The sequence below is a fragment of the Scyliorhinus canicula genome, chromosome 5 (genome assembly GCF_902713615.1).
Source record: "Scyliorhinus canicula chromosome 5, sScyCan1.1, whole genome shotgun sequence".
NCBI classification, from domain to species: Eukaryota; Metazoa; Chordata; class Chondrichthyes; order Carcharhiniformes; family Scyliorhinidae; genus Scyliorhinus; species Scyliorhinus canicula.
In genome coordinates this window covers 63,366,165-63,381,153 of record NC_052150.1, presented here as the reverse complement: position 1 = coordinate 63,381,153, position 14,989 = coordinate 63,366,165, and the positions used below count along the sequence as shown (strand labels likewise).

Below are 14,989 nucleotides of genomic sequence, written 5' to 3'. Positions count from 1 at the left end.
TTCAAAATATTTTCATCAAACTCACTGTGCTGGTAGAGCTCTAGGTGTTCCTGTGACTGATTACACATTTGAAGATTGTCAGCTTGTAATGTCTGACAGCCAGCTGAAGCTTCCTGTAGATACCTGTCTACTCGAATTTGCAAAGCTTGTCAGAAAACTCAGGTGGGTTCCGTTTTACTTTTCTTGATAATTAATGGTAGCTACTCTAAAATAAGGAAAACAAACTTATGCTGGTTAATTTCAACCTCATTACCCACTTTGAATTAGTTTTGTGATGGCCTATCTCTTGGTTGTTTAACTCTTGAGGAATTGTTATTTATTGACAAATGTTCAACTAATATTTTGGGCAACTTGGAAACCTCTTTTTCAAAATGTTTTCGGTGAAATTGTGTTCAGGTTTCTCTAAACTCGTTAATATATGCCTAAATGCAAAATTTCTCATCAGTGGCATTATGGGAAATTATGAGCAACATTTTAAAATATATTGCAGCAGCCGCAGGTCAGTCCAGTGGCTTCAGTTGACTAATTGACGTTTCTGTAGCAACAGATCTCTGCCTTCAAGTGACTACTGGTCAGGAGATTTATAATGTTATATTTCTGTAACCATTTGTGCCTTTCTGCCTGTGAATCTGGGTTGCATTGTAGTGAAGCACACCAAACAAGTACATAATAAATAGAAGCAATTTACTGCGGATGCTGGAATCTGGAACAAAAGAGAAAATGCTGGAACATCTCAGCAGGCCTGGCAGCATCTGTAAGAAGAGAAAAGCGATAACGTTTCAAGTCCAGATGACAAAGCTAAAAGTGGGAGATATTTATACTGTAGGGTGAGGAAATGAAAGATGAGTCACTGCCACAGAAACCAAGGGAAAAGAGTGCCAATGGCAGTCCCCAGAGTGATTAAAAGGTGTGAAACGCCAAACAGCAGAGAAACCAAAATCAGGGTAAGCTGTGACAAATGTAGATGTGAGGGGAGGGGACACATGGGTCGGAGAGAGGTAAAATGAGAAAAGGGGGAAGGGGAAGCAAAGGGGTGCAAAGGTGCCATGGGTGATGGGAGAGGTGTTGGGTATGGTGGAGGAGTGTACTCGATTATCCCAAAGGGAATGGTGTCTGCAGAATGCTGACAGTGAAGGGAAGCTGTGTTTGGTGGTGGCATCACGCAGGAGTTGGCGAAAATGGTACAATTACAAATGGTACCAGTACAATTGGCTGGAAGTCACTATTCTGGCCTGCATAGATGGTCAGTTTTGTGGGTAATGGCTGACTTGAGTGAAGACCATGTTGAATGGACTGAAAAGCTTGCAGAGACTTGGGTGAAATGTTGATATGAGTATACTGACTTGTGTTTAAACTTCAGTGGCTTTATTGTGTTTTTTGATTTGATTCCATCGAAGTTGCACTTTTATCTGGGCAGAAATCATGTGAGAACTTGGAGCCTCATTATTTTGGAATTATCTCAACTGTAAACTAGTTACTTTGTGAAAGGTTCACTGTTTAAAAAAAATCAATTTTGGAGAGAACCGCTTTCAGAGTTTTGCAAAATTCGGTAAAGCAGCTAAGGATTTCAGTGGTCCTTTCAATTTCAGCAGTGAATGGGTTAATCCCTAAAGCATCTAGAAACTACTGCTTGAATACCAAGGTGATGGAGTCGAGGCAAATTACATATATTTGTGAGAAAATGTGTCTTGTACTAAACTTGAGTGCAATATTGATCTAGACCAGGGTTTTTCAAAGTGCGGGTTGCGACCTGTGGGTGAGTCATGGGCGGGTGTCGAGAGGGTGGCTGTGGTCCTGATGGCAGGAGAAGCGCACAACAGCCGCTACCGGCTTTTACATTTTAAAAACAAATTTCAATTAAGGGGAAATCTAGCGAGGCCAATCTACTTACCCTGCACATCTTTTTGGACTGTTGGGGGAGACTCACGAAAACACTGGGAGAATGTAAAAACACCACACAGACAGTGACCCAGGGCTGGGATCAAACCCGGGGCTGCAGCACCGTGAGGCAGCAATGCTAACCACTGCACCACCATGACGCCCTGCTACCACTTTTACATCAAGAATGGTGGCCGTTTTAAATGGAAATAAATAAGGCTGTGTGGAGTCTTTCAGCCAGAAGCAACAGCAGAGAGCAGGTCACACGCCCTGTATGCACATTTGATGCCAAGCGGCCTCCAGGTACGTGCTTTTGGCGCCATATCACGGAGCAGTGTTGCTTCCATTTTCCAGCTACTGACAAGCAAGACAAGTGAACAGAATCTCGCAACAGAATCTGCTGGAAAGAGTTGCTCAGGAGAGCAGGACAGAGCAGTGCTAGTGTTAGCACTGTACAAAGCTGGTTAACAACCTACAAAGAAGAAACTTAACTCAGGAACAAAGCAGTATAAAGATTATTTCTTACGGTATGGTTTTGTGAATTGTGCCACTGCAAATAAACATGCAGAGCCCATGTGTGCTATATGCAGGGAAGTACTGGCAACAAGAGAAGTTTCGGATTTTGGAAGAGAAGCGGTGGGTGAAAAACTTGTTTCGAGGTTGTGTCCCCAGAGTCAATTATTAACTGAGAGCTAACTCCAAATTAAATGACTTGCTTATGTAGCTGACCTCACATTAAAAACAAGCCAAAAGCCCATGAGGCTGTCGGCATTCTCGTTTACCATTTCCCAGGAGTATCGAGTGCTGAATAAAATGAGCATTTTGTTGCTATTGCCCTTCATGACATACCTACATGTGCGAGATTGGAATTCCCATTTTCATGAAGATGACACAAAGGAACTGGCTGAAGTCTGCACCTGATATGTGCACTGCCCCCTCCTCCTTTGAGCCTGATTCAAATGAGATTATGAGGACCAAGCAGACTTACTTTCCGCATTAAAGATAAGCGAACGTGGCATGTGTCACAAAGGTGGGCCAGTTAGGCAAAGGTGGGTCCCGGGGAGAGAAAAGTTTTGACAAACACTGATCTAGACATTGCGGTAACACTAAACAGTCTGCTTTCCTAGAGTGAAGTTAATTCAGGAGTTTGAATGTTTAGTAGAATTGGTTTTGACCGAAAACATCCCATTTCCAACTAGTTGGCTTTAAATTTGTGGTGTGCAATGATACTTTCTCTGGAAGAAATGGATAAAAGCAATGAGTTAATTTAGCTTAGCGAGTACTGCATACAGTAAATTACAGTTTGAAGCAACGCAAGAAAACTAAGGTATGTCACTAATTTGTACAATGAATGCTGCTTATTAGCTTTCAATACAAAATTATTCTTCATTATTGTGAAAGGTGCCATTTTTTACTTTTTAAAATAACTAATTTCCATGTGGCATTTATCAAGCTTGTGTCATTGTTTTTCACATAATGAAAGCCTGCACTAAAGCTCCTGTGCTGTTTGAAAAAAATAACTTGTATCTTGGAGCAAGAAGTTGGAAAAAAATTAATTAATTTCTAGAGGTATCTTCATGTGTTTATTTTTCATTAATTTGGTACTTGAAGAGACTGAACATCTTGACTTGGTTTTCCAACCCATCCTCCTTGCACAATACAAATGCAGTTTTTATTTACCTGGTGGTGACCTTTGTTTCACAGAAAATGACCAGGTCTCCTGTGGCAGTGATCACTGGATAAAAGACAGTGGCTGAGTTCTCCATTTGGAAGACTGCTCTCCCGCTGGAATGAATCGCTTGCACTAGGAGCAGGAATCTAGAGAAGATTCAGTATCCCTTGCCATGCAAATTTCTGCATGGCAGGGATTGTAAGAGATGCCCTCGCAAATCCTGCTTTCGGAATGGCTCAAGTACGAGATTCAGCGGACTTCTGGGTCCCCTTCCTATCTGCTGGAAAGGCACGAACCTCTGCCGCCGCCAGTGGAGGACTGGAGCATTGGAACAGGATTGGCCCCATGACGCTGGATTCTCTGCTGCATTGGGAACTCCGTTACCAGTGGCGGAGAATGCAGCCCAAAGCCATTCAACGTATTTTAGTTAATCCATCAAGAAAGGCCCTATAATCCCTGTATTGAGGTAGCCTGTTGTTGAATCATTTCAGTTTACCTGGAAGTCTACAACATGCATTTATTACTTTCCTTAATGTTTAGCGAGATTTGCCTTTTATAATTTGCCCATACAGCCCCTGACCCCTAGTTTATTTTGAGTTATTTTTCCAGATTTACCCTTGACATGTAGAATATTTCATTCCATAACATTTAGTATTTCCTGTGCTTCTACAAACTGATATGTCACCTCCTTTCAACGGTGAAAAAAACCTATCAGTCTTTATTTTTAACTGGCAACATTGGAAATGAAAGCATCCCACTAAGAATTCTCTCAACAGTGGTCCCACTTTAGGTTGTTGCTTGAATATGCTTTAGCAGGATGCTGTGCTATTGCTGATGTTCTCAAAATATAAAAAAAATCCTACTTCTATTGCAATTATAATGTTTGCTTAGATAAAATATGTTGTAATTATATAAATGGGTTTTAAAAAGGTGCTGAAATCGTATTTGGTTTGTATCTGCGGGGTTACTTGCTGCTCCTCAACAAGAAAGTTGAAGCTGCATTGAGCTAGATCTGATCCAATTGATTCCCAACTTGCTGTAGATTTGGCTCTAGGATGTTCTGTGTTCCACTTGGTTCTCATGGCTACTTTCTCCACTTGGTTCTCATGGCTACTTTCTCCACTTATCATTCAGAACTTCTGCCACCTTTTGTTGGACTGTGTTTAAGTGGCTTCTCAGGCTTTTCCAGCTGCTCCTAATCATGTATGCTGCTCACTCTCTGCAGATGGTCTTTGGGCCAGCTTCCTCAGCTGCACTGATCCTGTGGATTTATCTGCTAATGTCTCCTTGCTTTTAGGTTTTCATTGAATTTCATTCACATTGCTTCTCACACCTCTGCTCTAACGCTGCATTTGGTGGTGTGCAGAGCAAACACTCTGCATCTTTACTGGACCTGCCGGTTCAGATTCAGCTCTGTCTCCATCTTCAGCACCCATTTGCACTCACTCTGTACCTTGATAAACTCCTAGATTAGCAGTCCCTTCAAACCTGGACATTTTGTCCATCTGCATTCTAAAATGATTCCACTTTATCTGCAAGTCAATCATGCCATCTTTTATTTCTCCCCTGTCAGATCCTATGCCCCTGCTCTATCTAACCATCTCATTATGATTCACCTGGCTTCCTACTCTGGAAAAATGTCTCACGCTTGAACCCCAAGTCCTATAAAAGCCAGAGCTATCCTCTGTGCCTCTCATCGGGATTCTCTGAGGCACCTCTCGAAACATTCTTTACTGCCTCCTTAGAACCACTGCCACATCCCTTCTCATTGACCTCCTTGCCTGGTGTGGCTGCTCAGGATAATTTCATCAACTTTCTTTGTTTTGTTCGAGCCACCCACCACTGGTCCCTCAGCTAACAAATATTTGCTTCACTGATTCTCTCTGCATTTCTCGCACAAATTGTGTAGCGTGATCTAAGCCCTCGTTATCCACAAGCATATGTTGGATGATTACATTGATGTCATGGCTAAACTTTGTTTATAAACAACATCTTACTCTTTACTGGAAATTCGCCTGCATATATACTTTCTCCCACCTGTCTAATCCAAATACCACCAAATAATACCTTGATCTTTCCCGCCACTCCTCTGGAACACTCTACTTTGAGCATTTCACCTTGTTTCATTTGGCACACTTTTTAAAAAAAATCTTCATTCTCATCTATTTCCCCATCTCCGCAAACCAGTCCACTCCTAAGTATGCCTCATTTCCACTCAGAACCTCTGTGCACCTCATCTTGCACCCCACCTTTCCTCCCCACCCCTTCTGCCGCACCCATCGTATAGTTTCACGTTAATTTTGTGGTTAAAATGGCTTTGTTAGATAACTTTCGAGAATTTTTCATTCAAACACTTCACTCATTTGTGGTATTTGGCTCACCCTCATTACAGAGCGAGTTTCCCTGAGCAAATTATACTCCACAAAAAAAAACAGCTGCGCATTTTTAAAAATCTAATTTAATTCAAAACTTGGAGACCTCAAAATAGCATATGCATTCAGTAGTGACCTCACCATACTCCAGTATTTAAGAATATAATTTACTGTTGATAAACTGAAAATGTTAGGTGATTGTCATAAATACAAAATACTACATCACTGTCTCGTAACTTTGAAATTAACGCTGAGTGGTGATAATGATTTTATTTACAATTTCAGTTTAAAGCCTGATAGAGTTGAAAAAGAGTTGGATAAACTTGCAGAAAGTGCCAAAAAAGTGAAAGGACAACGGATGACACTGGAGACGTTTGCTGATTATTTGAAGTTGCCAATTTGTGATGCATTAACAGATATGTTTGTACTTTTTGATGAGGTAAGTTATATTGGCAATAAATGTGAATCCGTATTAATACTGGATGAGGTTCAATGGGCATATAATTATATAAATTGATGCCTCTAATATACTGTACCAGCATATTACCAGTTAATGAATGTATTGTTCATTTTATAAATGAACACATTTATCTTTCCTTATATTTACATGTTGTCACCCCCTTCACTAACCCAGACATGCCTTCATACATAGAAAATAGAAACAGGAGGTCATTCAGCCCTTCGAGCCTGCTCCACCCCACCATTCACTTTGATCATAGCTGATCATCGAGTTCAGTATCCTGATCCTGTCATTCTCATCCACTCCCCCCCCCCCCCCCCCCATATCCCTTCATCCTTTAGCCCCTAGAGCTATATCTAATTTCTTCTTGAAATTACACAATTTTTTTGACTCAACCACTTTCTGTCGTCGCGAATTCCACCGATTCACCACTCTAGGTGAATAAATTTCTCCTCGCTTCAGTCCTAAAAGGTTAACCCCTTAGCCCCGAACTATGACCCCTAGTTTTGGGCTCTCCCATCATCGGGAACATTCTTTCTGAATCATAGAATCCCTACAGTACAGAAGGAGGCCATTTGGCCCATCAAGTCTGCACCGACCCTGTGAAAGACCACCGCTAGGCCCAATCGCCCGCCTTTCCCTGCAAGCCCACACTACGAGGCAATTTAGCAAGGCCAATCCACCTAACCTGTACCTCTTTGGACTGTGGGAAGAAACCAGAGCACCCGGAGGAAACCAACGCGGACACTGGGAGAGCGTGCAAATTCCACAGTCACCTGAGGTCAGAATCGTACCTGGGTCCCTGGCGCTGAGACAGCAGTGCCATCCACTGTGCCAGCTTGCTGAGATCTACCCTGTCTAATCCTGTTAGAATTTTATAAGTTTCTATGAGATTTCCCCCTCACTCTTCTAAACTTCAATGGCTATAATACTAATCGATTTGTCTCCTCATATGACAGTCCTGCCATCCTGTCATTCTCATCCACTCCCCCCCCCCCCCCCCCCATATCCCTTCATCCTTTAGCCCCTAGAGCTATATCACCCTAGAGCCTCGTAAACCTTTGCTGTACTCCTTCCATAGCAAGAACACCCTTCCTCAGAAAAGGACACCAAAACTGTACACAATGCTCCAGGTGTGGCCTCACCCACGCCCTACACAATTGCAGTAAAACATGTCTATTCCTGTACTCAAATCTTGTTATATTATTGTTATAATAGTATGACGGCCAACATACCCGTTAGCCTTCTTTACTGCCTGATGTGCCTGCACGCTTACTTTCAGCAACCAATGCACAAGGACACCAAGGTCTCGCTGAGTGTCCACCTCAAATAATACTAATTTACACCCATTCAAATAATAATCTGCCTTCCTATTTTTGCCACCAAAGTGGATAACCTCACATTTATCCACATTATACTTCTTCTGCCATGCATATGTCCACTCTCGAAATCCCACTGAAGCATCTCTGCATCCTCCTCACAGCTCACCCTCCCACCCAACTTTGTATCATCTGCAAATTTGGAGATGATACACTTAGTTTCCTTGTTCAAGTCATTAATATGAACAGATGGGGTTCTAGCACAGATCCCTGCAGCATCTCACTATTCACTGCCTGCCAATCATAAAAAGATTCATTTATTCCACCATTTGCCTCCAGTCTGCTAACTGGCTTTCTCTCCATCTCAAGACACTACCTGTTAACTTTACATAGTAATAGAACATAGAACAGTACAGCACAGAACAGGCCCTTTGGCCCTCGATGTTGTGCCGAGCAATGATCACCCTACTTAAACCCACGTAACCCGTATACCCGTAACCCAACAATCCCCCCATTAACCTTACACTACGGGCAATTTAGCATGGCCAATCCACCTAACCCGCACATCTTTGGACTGTGGGAGGAAACCGGAGCACCTGGAGGAAACCCACGCATACACGGGGAGGACGTGCAGACTCCACACAGACAGTGACCCAGCCGGGAATCGAACCTGGGACCCTGGAGCTGTGAAGCATTGATGCTAACCACCATGCTACCGTGAGGCCCCATAGTAATCTGCTATGTGAGACCTTGTCCAAAACCACATCCACCGGTTTTCCTTGTTAACTCTACTAGTTACATCTTCAAAGAATTCTAAGTAGATTTGCCAAGCATGATTTCCCTTTCATAAATCCATGCTGGCTTTGTCTGATTTATACCACTGTTTTCCAAATGCTGTGCTATGAAATCCTTGATAATGGACTCTAGTAACTTCCCCACCACTGATGTTAGGCTCAGTGATCTATAGTGTCCTGTTTTGTCTCTACCTTCCTTTTTGAATAACGGAGTTATATTGGCTATCCTCCAATCTGTCGGAACCATTCCAGAGCCCAAAGAATTTTGATAAAAATGATCGCAAATGGATCGACTATTTCTCGGGCTACTTCCTTAAGTACTCTGGGATGAAGATTATCAGGCTCTGGAAGACTACCCGCCTTCAATCCTATTCCTATTCCCTAAAACCATTTCTCTACTAATACTAATTTCCTTCAGCTCCTCACTAAAACTTGTGTTCTCAGATCCTCTGGTATATTATTCAAGTCTTCCTTTGTGAAGCTAGAAGCAAAGTACAAATTTAGTCCCTCGGCCATTTCTTTCTTCCTCCATTATGAATCCCCCCGTTTCTGACTGTAAGGGGCCTACATTTGTTTTCATTACCTCAAATAGAGGGTAAGTTGAATGATGTCGGTCCCAACTACTCAACTGGAAATATGTGCCCCTAGGAAACGTTGGAAGCAAGCTGGTGAAAGTGGCCGATTGTAGCTTCAGTTATGTATTAAATATGATTGTCCTAACACTAACTGCTCACCTGGACACTGAAAACCATCCTCTGCCATGCAAGAGTAATAATGTCTGCAGATGTGATTGCTGATATCTAAAGACTGTTATACTTACTGTTATGCTCATGCATAATATGGCTGACCACATTTACCATGCAAGACATTCTGAAGATTGTACTTCTAAGGAATCATCCACCATTACAGTTACAGGCTTTTTGTACACTATATGGCATTGGGATTAATGTAACGATCTACCTTGAAAATTTTGGGCTTCTACAAATTAAATTACATGCACATCCTCTGAGATGTAGCTCTGAGGGTAAAGGTGTCTGAACACAGCTGGTGCATTTTGATCTACTTGCTGTTCTTCCACTGGTCTTCTGTTTTTGATTTGAAAATGCTTCCCATTCATGCATTCCAGTTGGAGAAATAATTAGCCACACTAAAGGAGCTGTAACAGGAAAAATAGCAACAAAATTACAGCAAGGTTTTGTGAACACCAAAGTGGAAGGATCGAACCCGGGTCCCTGGCGCTACGAGGCAGCAGTACTAACGACTGTGCCGCTGCTACATAGAAGTTTAATAGTTTATCTATGATTGCTTAGTTTGAACCAAAATAGACTGCCTTTCACCTCTCAACCCCATTAGCTCTCTCCAGTGCTGACGTAGTTTCTTTGATCAATATTGCTACTTTTTTCTGAATACTTTCAGCCAACATATGGCACTCTTAAGATTATATAACTATATTGCAAATGAAATTGATGTTAATGTATGTAATCTATTACATGCTCAATTCTCTTATCTACAAGTGGGGTCTGTTATGGGGGGCCATTTGTGGAACAGTGATTATGACATTATCAGACTTGGAATAGTTAGGGACAAGGACACGATACAGTCATCCGTAAAAATACTTAACTGGGGAAAGGCTGACTTCCGTGATCTCCAAATATTCATAGGTAATGCAGTAATAGGAGCAACAGTCGGCCATTCAGTCCCTTGAGCCTGCTCTGCCATTCAATTAGATCATGACTGATCTTTGTCCTAACTCCATATAACCTGCCTTTCGCCTATATCCCTTAACACCTAATGCAACAATGGGCATGATTTCTTGCAAACCATGAAACTAGGGAAGTACAGAGGGCTTTACACTAAATATTGTGGTGGGGTGATAGTTCTGGAAAGGAGGTGCGTAGTCTTACAAAGCAAAAGGATATGGCAGCATTGCAACAATTAGGTAATGGTGTCTGAGTGTGACAGGAAGGGACAGAGTGTACAAACATAACTCATCAAATAAGGTCAACGGGGGAAAGAATAGTAAAAGCAAAATTAATGGCTCTTTATTTATCAGCATGTTGTATTCGGCACAAAATCAATGAATTACCGACACAAATTTGAGGTTAATGGCTATGATCTTATAGCCATTACAAATTTGGTTACAAGGAGATCAAAGCTGAGAACTAAATATGATGTGGAGATGCTGGCATTGGACTGGGGTGAGCACAGTAAGAAGTCTTACAACACCAGATTAAAGTCCAACAGGTTTGTTTCGAATCACTATCTTTCGGAGCACTGCTCCTTCCTCAGGTGCATACTGAGGGTGATGATTCACCTGAGGAAGGAACAGTGCTCCGAAAGCTCGTGATTTAAAACAAACCTGTTGTAAGACTTCTTACTGAGAACTAAATATTCAGGGGTATGTGACTTTTGGTAGGGACAGGCAGGAAGGAAAGGCTGATGGGGTCGCTTTGTTAATATGAGATAAAATAAAAATGATAGCAAGAAATTATCTTGAATCGGAAGATGTTGAATCCAAGTGGTGGAGATGAGAATTAATAAGGGGAAGAAGAAGTAGTCTGTAAGTCAGAGTAAATCAGGAGATCATGTGGGCATGTAAAAAAGGCAGAACATAGAACACTACAGCGCAGTATGGGCCCTTCGGCCCTCGATGTTGCGCCGACCTGTGAAAGCATCTGAAGCCTATCTGACCTACACTATTCCATTTTCATCCCTATGTCTATCCAGTGACCACTTAAATGCCCTTAAAGTTGGCGAGTCTACTACTGTTGCAGGCAGGGCGTTCCACGCCCCTAGTACTCTCTGAGTAAAAAAACTGCCTCTGACATCTGTCCTATATCTATCACCCCTCAATTTAAAGCTATGTCCCCTCGTGTTGGTCATCACCATCCGAGGAAAAAGACTCTCACTGTCCACCCTATCTAACCCTCTGACTATCTTATATGTCTCTATTAAGTCACCTCTCAGCCTTCTCCTCTCTAACGAAAACAACCTCAAGTCCCTGAGCCTTTCCTCGTAAGACCTTCCCTCCATACCAGGCAACATCCTAGTAAATCTCCTCTGAACCCTTTCCAAAGCTTCCACATCCTTCCTATAATGTGGTGACCAGAACTGCACGCAGTACTCCAGGTGCGGCCGCACCAGAGTTATGTACAGCTGCAGCATGACCTTGTGGCTCCGAAACTCAATCCCCCTGCTGATAAAGGCTAGCACACCATATGCCTTCTTAACAACCCTATTAACCTGGGTGGCAACTTTCAGGGATTTATGTACCTGGATGCCGAGATCTCTCTGTTCATCTACACTACCAAGAATCTTGCCATTAGCCCAGTACTCTGCATTCCTGTTACTCCTTCCAAAGTGAACCACCTCATACTTTTCCGCATTAAACTCCATCTGCCACCTCTCAGCCCAGCTCTGCAGCTTATCTATGTCCCTCTGTATCCTATAACATCCCTCAGCACTATCCACAACTCCACCGACCTTCGTGTCATCTGCAAATTTACTAACCCATCCCTCAACACCCTCTTCCAGGTCATTTATAAAAATGATAAACAGCAGTGGCCCCAAAACAGATCCTTGCGGTACACCACTAGTAACTGACCTCCAGGATGAACATTTGCCATCAACCACCACCCTCTGTCTTCTTTCAGCTAGCCAATTACTGATCCAAACCGCTAAATCACCTTCAATCCCATACTTCCTTATTTTCTGCAATAGCCTACCGTGGGGAACCTTATCAAACGCCTTACTGAAATCCATATACAGCACATCAACAGCTTTACCCTGATCCACTTGTTTGGTCACCTTCTCAAAAAACTCTAAGGTTTGTGAGGCATGACCTACCCTTCACAAAACCGTGTTGACTATCGCTAATCAACTTGTTCTTTTCAAGATGATCATAAACCCTATCTCTTATAACCTTTTCCAACATTTTACCCACAACCGAAGTAAGGCTCACAGGTCTATAATTACCAGGGTTGTCGCTACTCCCCTTCTTGAACAAGGGGACAACATTTGCTATCCTCCAGTCTTCCGGCACTATTCCTGTCGACAAAGACGACATAAAGATCAAGGACAAAGGCTCTGCAATCTCCTCCCTGGCTTCCCAGAGAATCCTAGGATAAATCCCATCTGGCCCAGGGGACTTATCTATTTTGACATTTTCCAAAATTGCTAACACCTCCTCCTTTTGAACCTCAATTCCATCTAGCCTGGTCGACTGAACCCGAGTGTTCTCCTCGACAATATTGTCTTTCTCCAGTGTAAACACTGACGAAAAATATCCATTTAACGCTTCCCCTATCTCCTCTGATTCCACACACAACTTTCCACTACTATCCTTGATTGGCCCTAATCTTACCCTAGTCATTCTTTTGTTCCTGATATACCTATAGAAAGCCTTAGGGTTTTCCTTGATCCTATCCGCCAACGACTTTTCGTGTCCTTTTCTTGCTCTTCTTAACTCTCCCTTTAGGTCCTTCCTGGCTAACTTGTAACTCTCAAGTGCCCTAACTGAGCCTTCATGTCTCATCCTAACATAAGCCTTCTTGTCTCATCCTAACATAAGCCGCCTTCTTCCTCTTGACAAGTGCTTCAACTTCCTTAGTAAACCACGGTTCCCTTGCTCGACAACTTCCTCCCTGCCTGACAGGTACATACTTATCAAGGACACGCAGTAGCTGTTCCTTGAAAAAGCTCCACATTTCGATTGTACCCATCCCCTGCAGTTTCCTTCCCCATCCTATACATCCTAAATCTTGCCGAATAGCATCATAATTGCCTTTCCCCCAGCTATAATTCTTGCCTTGCGGTATATACCTATCCCTGCCCATTGCTAAAGTAAACATAACCGAGTTGTGATCACTATCACCAAAGTGCTCACCTACATCTAAATCTAACACCTGGCCGGGTTCATTACCCAGTACCAAATCCAATGTGGCCTCGCCCCTTGTTGGCCTGTCTACATACTGTGTCAGAAAACCCTCCTGCACACACTGTACAAAAACTGACCCATCTATAGTACTCGAACTATAGTATTTCCAGTCAATATTTGGAAAGTTAAAGTCCCCCATAACAACTACCCTGTTACTCTCGCTCCTGTCGAGAATCATCTTTGCAATCCTTTCCTCTACATCTCTGGAACTATTTGGAGGTCTATAGACAACTCCCAACAGGGTGACCTCTCCTCTCCTGTTCCTAACCTCGGCCCATACTACCTCAGTAGACGAGTCCTCAAATGTCCTTTCTACCGCCGTAATACTTTCCTTGATTAACAAAGCCACACCCCCCCTCTTTTACCATCTTCTCTGTTCTTACAGAAACATCTAAATCCTGGAACCTGCAACAACCATTCCTGTCCCTGCTCTACCCATGTCTCCGAAATCGCCACAACATCGAGATCCCAGGTACCGACCCATGCTGCAAGCTCACCCACCTTATTCCGGATGCTCCTGGCGTTGAAGTAGACACACTTCAAAGAAGTGTCTTGCTTGCCGGTGCCCTCTTTCGAACTTTTAACCCTATCCCTGACCTCACTACTCTCAGCATCCTGTACACTGGGACTACAATTTAGGTTCCCATCCCCCTGCTGAATTAGTTTAAACCCTCCCCCCGAAGAGCACTAGCAAATCTTCCCCCCCAGGATATTGGTACCCCTCTGGTTCAGGCGAAGACCATCCTGTTTGTAGAGGTCCCACCTACCCCAGAATGAGCCCCAATTATCCAGGAAACCAAAACCCTCCCTCCTGCACCATCCCTGTAGCCACGTGTTCAACTCCTCTCTCTCCTTATTTCTCACTTCGCTAGCACGTGGCATGGGTAACAACCCAGAGATAACAACTCTTTATTCTAGCTCTCAGCTTCCACCCTAGCTCCCTGAAGTTCTGTCTCAAATCCCCATCTCTCTTCCTACCTATGTCGCTGGTACCTATGTGGACCATGACTTGGGGCTGCTCCCCTTCCCCCTTAAGGATCCCAAAAACACGATCAGCGACATCACGAACCCTGGCACCTGGGAGGCAACACACCAACCGTGAGTCTCTTTCGTTCCCACAGAACCTCCTGTCTGTTCCTCTAACTATGGAGTCCCCAATGACAAGTGCTCTGTTCCTCTTCTCCCTTCCCTTCTGAGCAACAGGGACAGACTCTGTGCCAGAAACCTGTGCCCTATTGCTTACCCCTGGTAAGTCGTCCCCCGCAACAGTATCCATAGAACATAGAACGATACAGCGCAGTACAGGCCCTTCGGCCCTCGATGTTGCACCGACATGGAAAAAAAACTAAAGGCCATCTAACCTACACTACGCCCTTATCATCCATGTTGGCGAGTTTACTACTGTTGCAGGTAGGGCATTCCACGGCCTCACCACTCTTTACGTAAAAAACCCACCTCTGACCTCTGTCCTGTATCTATTACCCCTCAATTTAAGGCTATGTCCCCTCGTGCTAGCCGCCTCCATCCGCAGGAAAAGACTCTCGCTGTCCACCCTATC

The 14,989-nt window shown here is 43.3% G+C and overlaps 1 protein-coding gene across 1 annotated transcript in view; it reads left to right on the top strand.

Annotated features, from left to right (window-relative positions):
• Positions 1 to 14,989, top strand: part of LOC119966027 (lysophosphatidylcholine acyltransferase 1-like) — a 275,907-nt gene that overhangs the window by 202,186 nt on the left and 58,732 nt on the right. The window contains exons 10-11 of the mRNA XM_038797177.1: positions 37 to 162; positions 6,208 to 6,361. Coding sequence (XP_038653105.1) covers positions 37 to 162; positions 6,208 to 6,361 — 280 coding nt within the window. The remainder of the gene's footprint in view (positions 1 to 36; positions 163 to 6,207; positions 6,362 to 14,989) is intronic.